Below are 17,534 nucleotides of genomic sequence, written 5' to 3'. Positions count from 1 at the left end.
GAAACTGTATACACAGCCAAAATATACTTGCCAGATCATTAAGATTTTAAATAAAAGTTTTTTCAGAAAGTTGTTCATTGTAGACAAATTTAAATAAAAGACGTATTAATTTTTTTAAATTCCTCATCTATACTCTATGATGGTTTGGTTTTTATGTAATATGGTTATTCATTTAAGACAATAAATTATCCTAACTATCTATAATCTATATATATAAATTTAAAAATTGTAGAATGAATAAAAATATTTTCCTGCAAATTATAGAACTTCAGAATGTGTTTTATTTCACATCAATCGATTTTACTATCTTTTTAATCTCATATTTATATATTATTGTATATTTTATATAATTCAATAACGTATGTCCAATTATATAGATGTTGAATTGTATACTAAGCATGGTGGAAAAAACAAAAAAAGCGTTGGGTATACTCCAGGAACGGGGCATGACTGAGACAAGTTTTCCAGACTGGAACAGAAAGAAATCGACTGAAGAAATTTTGGCGCAGACAGTACGTAATACGGAAGAAAGAATCGAAATCATCAAAAAGAAAGCTGGTAAGAATTATTTTTAAACTCACAAAAAGGAAATTTTTGTTTTCATCCCGTATGATGAAGTTTATTTTGCGTTTATTTAATAATAAGTATTATTATTTAAGAAATATTGTATTATACTTGTCTTTAAATAATTGTCTCGTTTTCATTTTCTGTTATTTATTGATTTATGTATATTAGATAAGAACCCAGTCAAATCACACTTGTAACCAATTGGGTCTTAAATATTCGTTTTCTCAAAAACACGATATGAATTATAAAATGTATTAAAAATAATAAATGTGTTATTTATATTTTTGTAGATATCTACTTTTATTACCTACACTTGATGTTTCACTATTTTTAAGTAAACGTAACATTTGAAATATTTTTTCTTTTTAATAAACGGCAAATATTCTTCTACTCGTAGTATCACCGATGTAACATAACAACAATAAAATAATAATATAAACACATTAAATCGGTAGCTTACAATTTAAAATAATTATAATTACCTAGCTAACATAAAATACATGTAATTATAATCAACGTTTAAAAATAATTTTAATATTTTATAATGTAATATAAATTTAATAAAAAAATACGAAAATGGTAACTCGTCGTTATTTTCTATGCTTGGATACTTGTATTATAAATTATTTTTTGGTAATAATGATAGACATGGATAATGAAAGAAAGAGGAAAAAAGAAAGGGTGCCTGAGCTGAATTTTGCAAAGTTGATCAAGTATTTTTTTTTCTTTTCTATATAGGTGTAGTACTGTGTAAGCAATATAGGTTTGATGTTGAGTTCTGTTCCACAACTGGTGCACAGTAGAGGTTAACTTCTTTTATACTATTAGGTGTCGGTGTATCGACCAAGTGATGTCTTACGTTGCGTATCTAGATTTGTTATTTGTTACTTTTTTGTAAAACATATGTATGTTAAATACGAGTGTGTTATTAACATATTTTGAATATCGCCCGATATGCATTTATACATAAATAATAGAAAAACATGTATAATCTTACGAATTAAACATTATAAATTGCAAAAGAACTTAACTTTATATCAATTATGATTATAAGTACATGAATAAATCAATGTTCTTTAAATTATTATTCATATTATAATTATTTTTATAGTATATACAATTTGATAGTATTGCATAACAATAAATACGTGTTAAACCTATAATCCTACCATATACGTTTATTATGTTATTATCAAATAAAAATATATATTTCCTTCTTTTTATGTCAAGTAAAATAAAATAACTATCAAGATAATGTTTATTATATAAATTATAGATGTTGTAAATATAAAAACTAGGTATTAGAACATACAAATAATTTATATAATCTTATAGTTGTACCAAAATAATAATACAGTGTTTAAATAAAGTTGACATATAGTTAATATAAAAAAATTGTTACTTAAATTTGTGTATAAATTATTCAATTATTTTGTTTTTATTATATTTATTTTAGTATGAAAAATAGTTTTATTATGATTAATAAAAAACATATAAAACATATACATATGTCAAGTACAGTATAAAAACAATATAGGTACGTGTAAAACAAACAATAATTTAACCTACATCGAATTATATTTAGTTTGAAATTTGAATACACATAATAGAATTTACAAATAAAACAATAAAAAAAATTTGTTGTAATTCGTTTGGTTAAAATGCATAAAACACGTATGCGCAATTGCTAGTTTTCGATGTTATAAGAAAAACATAATAAGTTCGAATTTCCACCAATCAAATGTAATTGTTCACTAAAGAACTTTTATTCATTGTTACATTTTACTTATTTTTTTTAGTTCAATCAAGAAATTTTAATTTTATATTTCTAATATTCATTATTTTGTTATTCGTTATTTACTAGGCTAAAATCAATACATTATTTAATGTTGATTTTCAAATGAATACTTAACTTATTATTATAATACTATTTTGACTTTTGATACATTAATTTAGTCTAAAATGTAAATTTTGTAACAAACAAATTATTTAAATATTTTCGTGAGATTATTTTGTACATTTTAACTTTAATCACATAACACGTTTTGTAATTAAAAAATGTTAACTATATATTTTCGATAGTAAGAAACTATATATTAAAACGTCATGATTTTTTATTTAAAAACGAAATTTGTTTTACACATTAATCAATAAGTAAAAAAAAAACTTTTAATTAATGATTTAAAATATCTATAAATAGCGCAAAAATAATCTTGACACGTTAAGTAGTATTATATTCGATTTTCTATTAGAAACATTCCTGAAAGTAGAAAATTCAAGAATATTTACTACTTTAAAAGGTGATTATAAAACATATAAATATATCAATAAAAAACATATAATAAATTTATCAAGTCAATAAATAATTTATCTCTTAATTCTGAATCTAAAATACAGTTTTGACATAAATATTATATAATATTTCATTAAATAAAACAATATAATTTAGAGGTATAATATTATATCTTACGTAAAATATTATGATTAAGTGTTTAATTTTTCACATACTCGTATTATTATAGAAAATAGAAATATTGTACGAACATCATTCGTTTTCCATATTCAAGCATTACAATTATCCATTAAACTAAATTTTTATTTAATTATTATTGATTACATATTATGAGAAACAACTATCACTAATTGATTCCATTCATACACAGATTTCAAGAATATTAAAAACACCGTTATTCAAGGTAAACGTTTATTTGTGCCGCATGGAATTCAAAATAATATTTTTATGCCTATACAATATTATTGTTATTCACATGTATGTGTTTATAAGTTTCACAACAATATTATCAATATTTTCAATATTTTTCTTTCAATATATTTTTTTTTCAATTGATTGTTTTACTAACTTTTTTATTATTTTTTACTAGCGAAATCTTTGTTCTTTATTCAAGTAGCCTATATTTATATTTTAAATATATAATATGTGTAATGACTCCAAGTAAAAGCACTGCAAAGATTTTATTGATCAAAACTACAAAACAATAGTTTTCATCTATCAATTGTCATTTACATTAATAACTAATTAACTTTATAAAATGGCTAAAATATACCTATATTTGCATTTTATAATTCATTAAAAAATCTAAATTTATTTAAATCATAGTTCACAATGTGTGCACGTCGTAGAAAATTATCTTTGTGTTGGAGACATGAAATTCGCATATTTTAATATCTACTAAACTTAACGATTTAAATTACATTATGATAATGATTATTAATTTTTTTTTCAGAGGATTCGATGAATGAGATACGACATCAGGCTATGATAGAATTGCAAAAGCTCGTGTTGGCAGCCGAAAACAAAATGATTGATTTAGTGTCCACGGAAAAGACGAAAATGAGCAATAACTGCAGGAATTCAGGCACTGCCAGTCTACAGATATCGCCGTCATTGATTTCGCAGTATAACGTAAGTCAAATTATAGTTATAAGAAATTTTTTAAACTAAAATTCAGTGAAACCATGTGTACACTATGTGTTCAGACTTAAGACGATGTGCGATAACGCGCTTATAATAATATTGTTTATCATCTGTACGACGTACTCTATATTTTTACTGAGTAAGGTTAATATAGTATTAATATAATAATATAGTATTATAGTATTAATAAAGTAATAATATATATAATATATTATATAATAATATATATAATATATATATATATATATACTAATATAGTATTTCAGTTATATTACTATTTCACGAAAAACATAATATTTAATGATAATATTGATATTAGTTTCGTTATAATAGTCTTCATACAAAACAGTTCTAGTAGAAAATATATACCCATGGTGATTTTTGAAGGCAAGTAAAAATTCAAATTTACTGGTCATGACTCACCATTAGAAGGAGCCTATCATATATCACTACCATTTTGATAATATTTCAGTATCCATCTTACTCCAAAGATCTATATTAATTTATTAAACACTTATATAGCTGATTACAATGTCAGATACTATTATTTTGTATACTTAAAACGTATATGTATGCCATTATATACTATTACCAAACTAACCCAACTAAATTATTAAGATTTTAATTCTTCGTCACTCAATGTGTTTTATCGGGTTTATTAAGCGCACCGAATTTTTACTATGGACAATATACCTACATATTCTCGCTGCGTTGCATTATTTAATAGTTGTTTTTATTGGTGTGCTCAAAAAGTGTGATTTTAAAATGAAAACTGTCTTAAAAACGAATCTTTTACTTTAACATCAGCTGTATGCATATAACAATAATAATAATAATGAATAGTATTTCATACCTACTTAGGTATACAAAGGTACGTGTTTGATACACATAAATGTTACGCTGCAGCTGTGTGCGATGCGACGCGCGTGTTGACAAGCATTTAAACAAATAAACAATACACAACGAAACTTACTAAACTTGTTGTGAATAACATACATTAGGTTAGGTTATACAAAAAAAATTGATTGTAAGTTTTTTTTTCGAATTTTGTAATTATTTTAACCATGATTCTAATATATTTGAAGAACATAATATTTTTAATCTCTAGAAATTTTTTATACTACTTATAGAGACTTGTGGCAATACAAACTTCTGTTTCTTGAATGAGACCCCCCCCCCCCAATTTATACTGTAAATTAGTATAAATGGATAATTTATTACTGTATTTAATTCGAAAATTCAACAAGTAGTTTTTCAGTTAACTTAAGTAGTATTTTATTACTAAAATGTATGTATTAAGAATAATAATCTTTAAAAATATAAAACAGATGTAATATCGAATCTAATATTTGTTATACCTGTAATATTTTTATAAATTATAAATAGTATTGTTACCAAATTATTAGTGTATAGTGTAAATCATTAAAATTTCAAATCACCACACATCTTTCAAACATTTTACTATAAACATATTATCCTATTTATCCATTAAAAAAAATAAATAATTAATAAATTAATAGTTCAAATTTTGATTTTAGTACAAATTTTTTTTAAAAAAAATAACTAAGAAATTTTAAGTAAAAAGGGGAGGGGGGTTCTTATTTGAAATTAGAAGACTTATCTTCCAAGAATACTCACAAAAAATCTCAAGAATTTAAAATTATAATCTTATACTATATTAAAAATTCCAAAAATCAGATTTGGTAATACAGCATGATTAAAAAATAAAACGTAGATAAGCATATTTGAAATACAGTGAGATACCATGAACCACCCTGTATGATATACCAGACTTCTTTTTCAACCCTCTAATAAATTTCTATTGCATATACCGTTTCAAAATATTATTGTAATACTGTGCAGATCTCCATTACACATGCCGTGCACCATATACTTATATATTTGTTTATGTGTATGTGTGTGTGTATAAGTGTTTATCCTACCGCGTTGTTACCATCTGGTCTGCAGTCGCACGCGCAGACTCTTTTCAATCTCTCCATGTACAGGGAGTATTGCCGCATATTATCTCGTTTTTTCGTCGCATGTACTACAAAGCTTGGAAAACGAGAAAGTTCATTGCATCACTCTGTACATACCCCCACACACACGTATATCTATCATACTTACACTTGTAATATAATTTAGTATATGTGACGTTGCGAGTAAACGCAAACCGCTGCTATGCTGGCCAACACATACACTGCACATGGAACCCTAAAATAAACTTTTTATCATTATTATTTCGTTTTATTTTCGTTGTAGTAGTATGTAATAAAATCGGTGATATCGATTACGATATATTATAGGTGTACACCAAATGAGTTTTATTAAAACGATTCATAACAGCAGATTGTACCTATACGTATACTATTTTGTATTTGTTACATTACTTGCATTAATATTATTACGTATCGTACTTATATGTTACATGATTTATTGTGAGATATAATAATATATTATAATTTATACGTATAAATACTACAGTTATGTATAGCGAGGAACGGGTCGAGAAATGTCAATGCATTTCATGATTAGCGGATTCGCTGGCCGATTCTAATCTGATTAAAACACACTTTGAGTAATTCCGATTGCTTATTGAGCAAGTGCAGTAAAATCTAATTCCAAAAATCAAGCTTAACAAAGTTTTGAAGTCAGATTATTTGAATAAGGATGCTAGATCATCGATTGACCGTATAGATCTCTCAATAGAAAAACGTATACGTTCTATGATACTGTTATAAAATATATCAAGCGATTTCTTTAATCATGAACAGTTATTATTTTAAAAACTATTAACGCTTTTGAGAATATCGTTTTTTAATATTTTTAAAATAATATAAATTTTTTTAATTTTTTTGTACAATAATTTCCATTTTTTAAATGTAACCCGAATCATACCCTATTTCAGAATATAAATTTTAAAAAGTAATTAATTATTGTACAAAAAAGTAAATATCTTAAAAAAATATAACAATAAAATAGTAACATTTTTTAGGAAATTTTTGTTTTTTTATTATTTCAATAATATGGTATCCCATTATTGACGTAAGTATGACGTAATATGTTTGTTTTTAAAATATTGCATTTCAATAATAAAATTAATGTAATTTTGATCACACGGCGTTATAGATAGGCAAATCAGATACATCAATGCTGTGAATATTCATATTTTCAATACTTAAAAGTATCTATGGGGCATGGGTTATTATTATGATATTATTTATAAAATATATTAAGTTAACAAATACTGTGGAGGCATTTGAATTTATAAAATGTACAATTTAATAATATTATATCATAGATTAGTTTTATTTCTAATTTTCCCGGGGAGGATTAAGATATGTGGTGGCCCTTGAATGGATAATAAATATTTTGAAGGTCCCAAATAAATAAACAGGACAATACATTTTTTAATTATTATGCAATATAAAATATTTTCAACTAGTTACTTACTAAATTTACTTAATAATTAATTATAAAAATAATGGAAGCGGTTGAGCAATATCATAAATCATAATAAGTAGTATTATAAAAAAAAAAAGGAATTACCTAAACATTATTATAACTTAAATTAGTAATAAAAATGATTGTTTTCAGCAATGATTAAAATCGAATGCCTGCCTTTTTTCTTGATTTCATAATCACAAATGATAGCATAAAAACCTTTTTAACTAGATTCTAGAACACCACTTATTTATTTGAATCCGTGTATTTTATATACATATTTATGCGCATATATATTTTATTAGCTTTCAATATTACACAAAAAATATTTAGTATTTTTTTTATAACAATTTAATTTTAAATATAAAATACCTTCCATTGTATATATACGTAGATAAATAATATATTATTTATAAAATTGACTGTTACTTTGTTTTTTTTATTTCTATATAGACTCAAAAACTAATGAAATGTTTTCAATAGAAGTTATATTAATAAACTAAACACTGAATAGACTTCTTAAATCTCGGAGAGGGTCACAATTTATTTTTTCATTTCCTATAGGTTTCTTTAGAAGAGCATAACTCAAAAATGTATTATTAGCTCACCTGCAAAATCAAATATTTTTTGTTTTATTTAAATGGTTCTCATTGGTTAAAGTTTATATAAGATATAACGATTATATGTATATATAATTATTATATTATCTTAACAATATTGAATTTACATAAACTTTTAGCATTTATTGTAACTGTATCCAATTTTGGAGGGAGTAATTAAAACCTATTTTTTCAGAGAAAAATAATCCTATATACAATTTAACACACTGACGAGTTTTACACTGATAATAATTTTGAAAACATATATGAATTTATCATGAAGTATATTTTAAATCATTCATGTAGAAGTTATATAAATTTTAAAACATTATTTTTCTCTATCGAAATTTTTAAAACTACAAGTTTCTTTATAAAATGGGGTTCGAAGGACCCAACGTTTATTTAAATACTAATCTATTTTTTAAAATTATTATTGGTGAAAAACTAAAGTCAGTATGTTGGAGCTCGTTTAGATCTATGACTTACAAGATTTCGCTACAAAATAATTTAGATTTTAGGAGTTTTATAATACGCGTATGTGAGCATATAATTCTTACCCCACTCGTTATAAAAGTATTTCAAATAGATTTCATAAAAAAATTAAATATATTTACAAAATTATTATCAGAGTAAAATTCATGTTGGAAAGTGTACCATAAATAGTATAGTGTGTCGTGTGTCATCTCCATAATTTTCGATTTTTTATGAAATATTATAATACATATCATTATTAAGAGTGTGTGCATTATGCGCAGAGCTGTTGGAACTGCGGCCGAAAGGCGAACGAGACGTGCAGCGGATGCAACACGGCGCAGTATTGCAGTTCGTTCTGTCAGCACAAAGACTGGGAGACGCATCACCAGACATGCTGCGTGCACTCGGCCGCTGCGGCCACCGCCACAACCATAGTTGATGCGGCTTCGTCACCCGGTAAGAAACAACAACAACCGCCGCCTCCGTCATCATCCACAACCGCCGCTTCTTCATCGTCAGCTGCAGACGATTTATCCACAAACCGAGCGCAATCGACGGCAGCGGCCACGGCGTTGTCGTCGTCACTTAAGGCAGACGAACATGCGTCGCAGCAATCATCGGTAACCACTACCACTGCCACTGCGACAACGACCACCGTTACCACGACCACGACCACGTCGACTACCACGACGACGACGGCCGTCGGCTCGAAACAACAACAATAGCAACTCGGCGGCGGTGACATAGACAACGACGCCGACGATGATTGTGATCCAGCCGCTGGAATCGCCCCCTCTCGTCGCCGTCACCGTCGCCGCCATCATCACCGTCAAAACCTGCACCGCAGACGAGTAGAAGCAGGTCTTCTGGCTTGCAGCACCACCGGCCTCGTACCGCGGGAATACTATCAGTAGGGAATTAGGAAAAGTAGAACGACGATCGGGGTTAAGACGCCAAACTATATATAACCCCGTACCATTAAAAACAGATGGATTTTAAAAATCAAAAAATAAAATTAACTCAAAAAATTTACATTGCACTTAGAAGATTCTATAACATTGAAACAAATGCCGTTTATGTCCCAATAACTGATTACTTGTTTGACAAAAATGTCTCTACTACGTCGGTGTTCCTTGAATAATATGACGATAACGAAAATTGCATGGGTCTTACCTCTAACAAAATAGTCACAGTCCCATTCCCCTACTCTCACTCATCAACAAGAAACACCTGGTTAAAATTCATCCATTTATTATGGCGCACTCTGTATGTATCGTTATGCACGCGATACCTTCATAAAACCCATATAACTTTCATGAATTTTGCTCTATTTATAAATAGATATAATTTAAACAGTTCGTAGGTAGCCAGTTATATCAAAACAATTTTTTCAAAAGAAAAAAATGAAATTCATCTCGATTTTTATCTTGATATATTTTCCAAATTTTATCCTTGGTATAGTATATTGTTAAATGATACATTTCATCTAGGTATGTCGAATTCCACTTAGAAATTTTAATTAATACAATATAAATGATAAATTATACATACTCGATTTTTTAATTTAACAACCCGATTTAACAAATTCTTCAAAATAATAGCTGAAAACTAGATGTTTTATTATAATTATAAATTATAATATTATATAAAACTGTATAAATTCAATAAGTAATCTACACTATTCTTTTTTACCAATTTAATTAAAATATTTTGTTTTACACAACCAAAATTAATTTTATCTATATTTATTAAATGTTGAAACCGTGTGTTAGTACTCTGTATCACCGCACTTTATCTATACAACAATGTCTTCGTAACATTAGTGTACGAAATATATATGTGATTATCCATTAAATGTAAAACAGTTAATATTTTAGAATTATTAAATGTTTTTAATAATATTTATTTTACATAATTTTAAGTCCAATTCCCGACCCCGCCACACGTATATTGCTCAATTATATCCTTCTGATTTTTACTACTATATCTGAATCGTTCATACTTACTATTTCTTCATATTTTCTCATAATTTAGTTTTTTCTAGGACCTAAATATTGTAACACCTCTCTTTCAAATCTCGCAAGGCTTTGTTCAACGATTTTTGTAGCCCAAGTTACAAGTACCCGACTCAATTATTTGTACTCCTAAATGTTTGAACTATTAAATATATATTATTATTAATTATGTACACCGTATAGCTAATTATGACCAGTTTCATAATATTTCGACAGAAATGATTGGTCGAATACTTTGCATAGCTTAGCCATATGTCGAGGACTCAAAATATATTATAAATTTGACCAGCTGTAGGCCGTAAAGCATTGCGAAATGTGTTAATATATATAGTGGTGTCAATGTGTCATAATCGTAAACACTATATTGTTTTGTTTCCACCAAAGATGTCCGTACTATCTAGTTGTATTTAATTAAATGACGACTAAGTCCAAATATTTAAATACATTTGTTTTGACTTCTGTCAATATTGGTAACGACATTTTCGTAAAACTCTCGTTTTTATGTGCGTATACATAAATACATTATCACCTTTTAAGTATATGCAAAGTATAATGCTATTTATTTCCGTTGTCGATATAAAATCTAGGATAGGTAATAGATCACTGTACATATATAAACTCTCAACGTAATAGCAAAAATGGTGTAGTTCGTATTTTAGTTTAATTTTATTATATGGTAATATTTTGTGTCTATATAGAATAATTTTTTTTTCTTATACAATTAATAACTATACGCACACACTGTAAGTTACAATATTAAATAATTATTAAAATTGGTAAATTAAGAATTAAGACTATATGAGGTCGCATATAGGTATATCATAAACATTTATATAAATCCTATACCTGTTAATTGTTATGATCATTATGATTGTAGTTAAAATTCTTTGATCGTTTGAGCTTTTTAAATATCACTACTGCAGACTGATGGATACATATTGTATAAAATATATAACTACTTGATGCGTCATATCATAAACAATACAAATCTCGCTCATGCTCATTTGAATCTATTATATAATATAGGTACCTATATCGTATGTATTATATAATTAAAAAAAAAAATACGTGAAGCACTTATAACCTAAGTATTTATTGAATGATAATATTTGTACAATTGTAGTATTGTACTAACATTGTGATCTCAGTTACTTACAGTCTAATTTTAAATGTCTATGTAGTATGTATACCTACTATAAAACTTTTATATAGGGCTTATTTTCTTGACGATAATGAATCATTTAAAACTAATTTTACGATTTACTTATGTACCTATAATATCAGATGCGTACACCGTAGGTATACGTAAATGGAAACTAGGTTTAGTCAACGCTATGTATAAAATATATTATTATATTATAATTTACCGTTTTCGAGAACCACATTTAGGCAACCAAAAGTTAATAGCATACATTGACCGACTAGATCTATAACATTTTAAAACTTAACCTGACCAAATCAAAATTATAATTAACCTCTTTTCGACTTTTCCCTTACATCCCTCAAGAAAAATAATCAGTAATAGGTAACCCAGTTTTCAATTTTCGTGATAAAACTACGATATCTATAATGTAGGTTGAACATCAGCCAAAAATATAATGTAAACTAAAATTTACAAAAACGTATACTTTTGAAATAAGTGATCCATTTATGTTATTTTCTAATTGCATAGAATAAACTTTGAGAGTGTTTAATAAGTACCCGAACCCAACAATTAACATAGTATTTACAATTATCGGAATATAAAATATAAAAAGATATGATAATACCTTTATGAATACCTTTAACGAAAAAAACGATATTATAATATATACCTATTACCTACGTATAAAAAAGTAGACAACATTTTTTTTTTTATTATTATTTTTTGATCTTTCATATTGTATCTTTAATCTATTTAAGACAAAGGGCAAACCATTTCGACTTTCGAACATATTTATTACTTAATAAGCTAAAATAATATTGTATTTTGTTGACAAAATCTTATACAACGTACAACGCGTATAAATAAGAGGATAAAACATGCCATAAGTACTTTTAGTACCTACTTAAAAATTATTTGTATAATTATTAATTTATATGTAAGCCGTAAGGCATATAACAATATATCTAGCATATAAATATTGTGTATTGTGTACAGAAGATAATAATTTGTTTCGTAAATATGTCTGTATATTGTATATGTCCAGGGGTAGAACCAAGAATTAAGTTATTATTTCTACCTGCTAGGTGCTAGACGGTTGCGAATACTATGTAGCAATTTCTCAAAATTTTATATCCCCATAGTATTCTGCTCTTAAAATAAAGTTATACATCCAAGTCACCATTATAATAAATAATTATAAAAAAATAATCTATATCGCTTGCAGCAGCATGAGTCTTATATAAGTAAATGGCTAAGTATAGAACATTTATCATAGTACATATTGATAAATTATAATATAAAGGTATATTAATAAATTAATATTTATACCTACTAATAATAATTAATATGTATCTATTCACTCTTACTTAACTATGTATAATCTTTCAATTTTATGTTTCAGAATTAATAGATTTAGAAATTTGTGTTATTTTGAATATTTTTATTATTATATGTGTTATTACTTATTATTATAAATTAGCCGTTGATCTCGTTTTGATTTTTTTTTCTCGCATTTATTGTAATCTCTATAGAACAATACTTAATAACGGCACTGTTAAATTCACAGTCTAGTCCATATTGTTGTCGATCCGTACAGGAACCTTCCAAAGCAACAAAGTACACACACCACATTTTTTTATGTTTTTTTTTTCTTCAATACTGTAAATATAAAATATTACAATAGTTGTAACATAACAATATTATGCATTAATAATAGTGTTTATTGCTAATAAACAATATTTATCAATATTACATAATATGTGTATTATAACGAATATGTACATTGTACATATAAATGCATTGCGTATTACCGTAACACCTGTAGTCATTGTTGTTATTACTCGCTTGCCTATATAAGTACTCAGTCGATTACTTTCCATCTAGTAATTCTTGAGGACTCAAAGTTTCAAGTGTTATTTATGTTACACAATAATTATTTAGAGTAGTATATTTTTTTTTATAGGTTTTTTTTAAATTTTGCTTCACAATAAATTTGAAATAAGACCAACTATCCTAATTGTTTTTACAAAATTGAAATTCTATCAATTTAAGTGGACGTAATTCAGTTAGTATTTTAAGTAATTTGACTTAAAATAAAAAATTAACCAAAATAACTTACCTTGTAAAGTAATATTTACATTTATTAATTATGTTTAATGATTAATGTACTAAGTAAATTAAAATATATAAATTGTTTTTAAATATAATAAAATAACAATTATTATTACTTAGTATTTAAAAATGCATGGTTTTCTCTATTAATTTATTAAAATATCGAGAATATGATAATAATAATTGAATACTATTCATTTTATTTTACAAAAGATGAAAAGACCTTTCCAAAAATGTCTTCTAAATTTAAATATTTAACATAAGTTTTATTTTATAATAGAATAAAATATAATAAATGTTGCCAACAACATGATTTTATTAAACACTGTAAATTCATACAATGAAAAAAGAAAATTTGTTACTCATATACTTCCATTACATCATCTTCATAAATACACAAATCTTCCATCATCTCTTCAAGACTTATACGTGGTGCACCATCATCATCATCATCATCTTCCACAGCAGATTCAACATTGACATCTGGATTTTTGTAAATATTAATATTTTGCCTTAAATCTTTGTCCTCTTCCAAATCATCCATAAATTCATCCATGTCACTAAATAATAATTATTAGAATTATTCAATTTATAATTTTAATTATTAAAATTAAATACTAACTTGTTATCACTTTCAAAATTAATTTCCGTGTCTGTAGTCATTCGTTTTAATTTCCAAGTACGTTTGCGATGTCTTGCGCGGTCAGGATAATTTTTCTTTATAAGTATAACATCTGGCAATGATGTTTTCGGCAATTTATCAAAATTACTATCATTAACATTACTATCAGCAATAGCATAACCCAAAACTGTGTCCATTGGTTTGAGTAAGTGTCCTAAATGTGATCGGCAATGTATAGTATCTGTTGTCAATCCCAAATCACAAGATCTAACCACCCACACATCAGCCAACATATGCTAAATAAAACATTTACATACTGTTTTAAAATCAAATGTATTTTAATAATTAAAATTCTTAAAAAATAATGATGAAAATAATTTGTAGTTTATAACTAACAATTAAAAACCAACCAAAATATTACAATAGTCCAAAGTTCAAACTAATAAAAAAAAATTTAGTATTACATAATAATTGTTAGGTATATACATAAGTACAAAAAGTAGTATTGTAATTAATTTATTAGAAATTGTATTATACTTTTTTTATAAATACTAAAAGGTATATTATAATGCTTATGATGAAGAAAAAAGCTTTCTTTTACAAAATACAAAATTATTTAACATTATTAAATGCATATTTTATTGTTTTAACTATTGGGAATAACTATTATTAGATAAATAATAACTACAATTTCTTAATTTTAAATTAAACAATATTTAGGATTAGGAAATATCATTATAATTTATTAATAAATAAATAAATATAAAACTTATCATAATTTACAAAATAGTTCATTTCTTTATCTGTATTACTAATTTGACAACTAAATACTAATACACTTACTTTGTATGAAAGCTGACCTTGGCCTGGAAATTGCACTCTGTCCTTTTCCATAATTGGTTCAATATCCATTACAGTGTACTCTGTTAATTGTTTACTTTTGAATATACTTTGAAAACTATCCCTCCAATATGCAGAACTACTCACCTCAGCCACTAAAAATAATATTGTCAACTATTATAAGTAATATATTTTCAGAGAATGGAAACATATAAACATTTACATTGAGCAGTAGAAGGATCAATCAGTTTAATAGAGTTAGTTACTCTATACACAATACATAGAGGACTGATTCCTCCTAGTTGCTGGCTAATTTTTTTAGACAAACAAACAACACTATCCTTCATGACAGGAACAATTTCCATGCTGGAAATAAAAATGTATTAAATTTTTAGTAGCAAGTCAAACTAGATAATAATCAAAAATTTAAATTACTGTAGAATCTCTAAGTAGTAACTGAATAAAATATCTCTGTAATTGTGGAGTATAATTTATAATCCTTTAGTGAAACATTAGTTTTTATGAAAATTGTCTTTTAGTACAGATTTAGTTAAGATAACAAAAACCCCCTTACTCCTTTAAGTATATTTTATCTAGCAGTAACATAAAACATATTATATAATATTGTATAGACATAAATTATATCCTTTAGCGTTGAACTGAAAAATATCTTAAGAAAATGTATTGAGTAATTAATACTTAATTTCAATTTAGTTATTGATTATGTATACAGTTTATTTATAAATAAAAATATATACTTTATTTATTTTTTATTTATACAGTTCAGGGTTCTCAACTTTTTTTTAACCCTTTTTCCTTTATGAACATAAAAATTAATAACATTATAAAATATAATTTAAAATATCAGATCTTCACCACTTAACATTTTTTTTTTATTAACTACAAAAATACCTGTATGTGAATTTGTAATTATAAGTATTACTATGAATATCGTGTGATAACAACTTTTTAGAATGTTGATATCTACAAGGCAACACAGCAGACATGAAATCTACAAGTTTACGAGCTTGTGATTCAGTTGAATAAAAAAAATCTAAACCATCTGAAACAGATAATATAATATTAATACCAATATATTTTGTCGTTTAGAAGTAATAAAAAAAAAAACATTATATTTTACTTGATTCTGGTTTTATAGACAATGTATTTTGATGTGCCTTATGTTTTAACATTAACTGTTCTAAGTAATAAAATGTTTTCTTGTTATCTGATTTTTGTCGAACTTGAACCTGTGATTATAATTGTAACTTTAAATGTTGAATTAAGCAAATTTTGACAAATATAAGTATAATATAAGGAGTCATAATAAGAAATATAAAAAATAATAATAACAGAATTATTAATAATACCCTAAAAACCAACTTCAAATTTTATTTTTGTTTACTTCATAATATACTTACTAAAGCACGCCAATAATCCTGAGCTTCAGACCTATGACAATCATCACACATCTGATTTGCAACAGTAAATTCAACCACAAACACTTGCTGCAGTGTCATGCCACTCATCACTTCTCCATGCACAGTAAGTTTTACCTAAAATTTAATTTATTTTTATTTTTATTTTTATTTTTATTTATTTATTAATTTAGAATTTAAGACCTTTTTTTTTTAATATTATTTTTATAATCCATATTAACCTTAATACGTTTGGAATGAGGTTCAGTCCAAATAAATCCAGCATCTACTAGTTTCACTTTACTCAATGCTTTCAGTTTACGCAAGCATAGCCCCAACAGTTCCTTAGATTCAAGCGCACAGGATATCCATTCGAATGGTGGTTGTAGATATCGTTCACAATTGCGACAAAATTGCAAAGTTCCTTGTTTGGGTATGTCTTGAGTGATGTCTACATGTATACGAAGACAAGATACACACATGTTAGCTGGATTTGGTTCCATAGTCACACCACACTGGCAACATAATCTATAAGAATACAAGCAATCAAAATTATTAAATAATAGTTCAAATATATTGTAAGTTTTACGAAAGTGATACTAACATTTTAGCCACCGTTGCCGGTACAGTGGTCGGAGCGTAGTCCATTTTCGAAATTTTAGTTAACTTAGATCAAAAGTCAAAACCGGCAGGCAACGTGAGCATGCGAGAATAAGTCAATGAGGCATGAGCATGTCACCACCAGGCACTCACCACAAAAATCAACAATTACGTTCTACGATCTACAAAATTGATAACATCATCGATAATATGATAACACAAAATTCACAGTGCCCTCATTTATGATCGATAATGAACAAGTC

At 26.1% G+C, this 17,534-nt stretch overlaps 2 protein-coding genes across 4 annotated transcripts in view; one reads left to right on the top strand and one right to left on the bottom strand.

Annotated features, from left to right (window-relative positions):
- LOC114119754 (protein CBFA2T1) overlaps positions 1–13,428 on the top strand; it is a 57,271-nt gene extending 43,843 nt beyond the window's left edge. For all 3 annotated transcript variants that reach the window (XM_027981451.2, XM_050202206.1, XM_027981442.2), the window contains 3 exons: positions 378–558; positions 3,813–3,991; positions 8,802–13,428. In XM_027981451.2, the coding sequence (XP_027837252.1) occupies positions 378–558; positions 3,813–3,991; positions 8,802–9,245 (804 nt within the window). In that variant the 3' untranslated portion in view covers positions 9,246–13,428. The remainder of the gene's footprint in view (positions 1–377; positions 559–3,812; positions 3,992–8,801) is intronic.
- A 659-nt stretch (positions 13,429–14,087) lies between these two features.
- Positions 14,088–17,448, bottom strand: LOC114120268 (60S ribosomal export protein NMD3). Its single transcript, XM_027982134.2, has 9 exons — positions 17,276–17,448; positions 16,914–17,199; positions 16,675–16,809; positions 16,395–16,503; positions 16,166–16,316; positions 15,477–15,619; positions 15,257–15,408; positions 14,414–14,709; positions 14,088–14,351 (listed from the first exon to the last, which is right to left on the bottom strand). Exons 1-9 carry the CDS (start codon positions 17,317–17,319, stop codon positions 14,150–14,152), a joined length of 1,518 nt encoding a protein of 505 aa, XP_027837935.1. The 5' UTR covers positions 17,320–17,448; the 3' UTR covers positions 14,088–14,149.
- Positions 17,449–17,534: the final 86 nt, after the last annotated feature.

This window comes from Aphis gossypii, chromosome 2 (assembly GCF_020184175.1).
Source record: "Aphis gossypii isolate Hap1 chromosome 2, ASM2018417v2, whole genome shotgun sequence".
Lineage (NCBI taxonomy): Eukaryota > Metazoa > Arthropoda > Insecta > Hemiptera > Aphididae > Aphis > Aphis gossypii.
Note: the sequence above shows the minus strand (reverse complement) of the source record. Positions and strands in the feature narration are given on the sequence as shown.

Coding starts and splice junctions, on each gene's coding strand:
- LOC114120268 (XM_027982134.2), bottom strand. CDS start 17,319: ATGGACTACGCTCCGACCACTGTACCGGCAACGGTGGCTAAAAT. Junction 15,620..16,165: donor AATTACAAATTCACATACAG/GTATTTTTGTAG, acceptor TTTTATTTCCAG/CATGGAAATTGTTCCTGTCA. Junction 14,710..15,256: donor AAGGTCAGCTTTCATACAAA/GTAAGTGTATTA, acceptor TGTTTTATTTAG/CATATGTTGGCTGATGTGTG.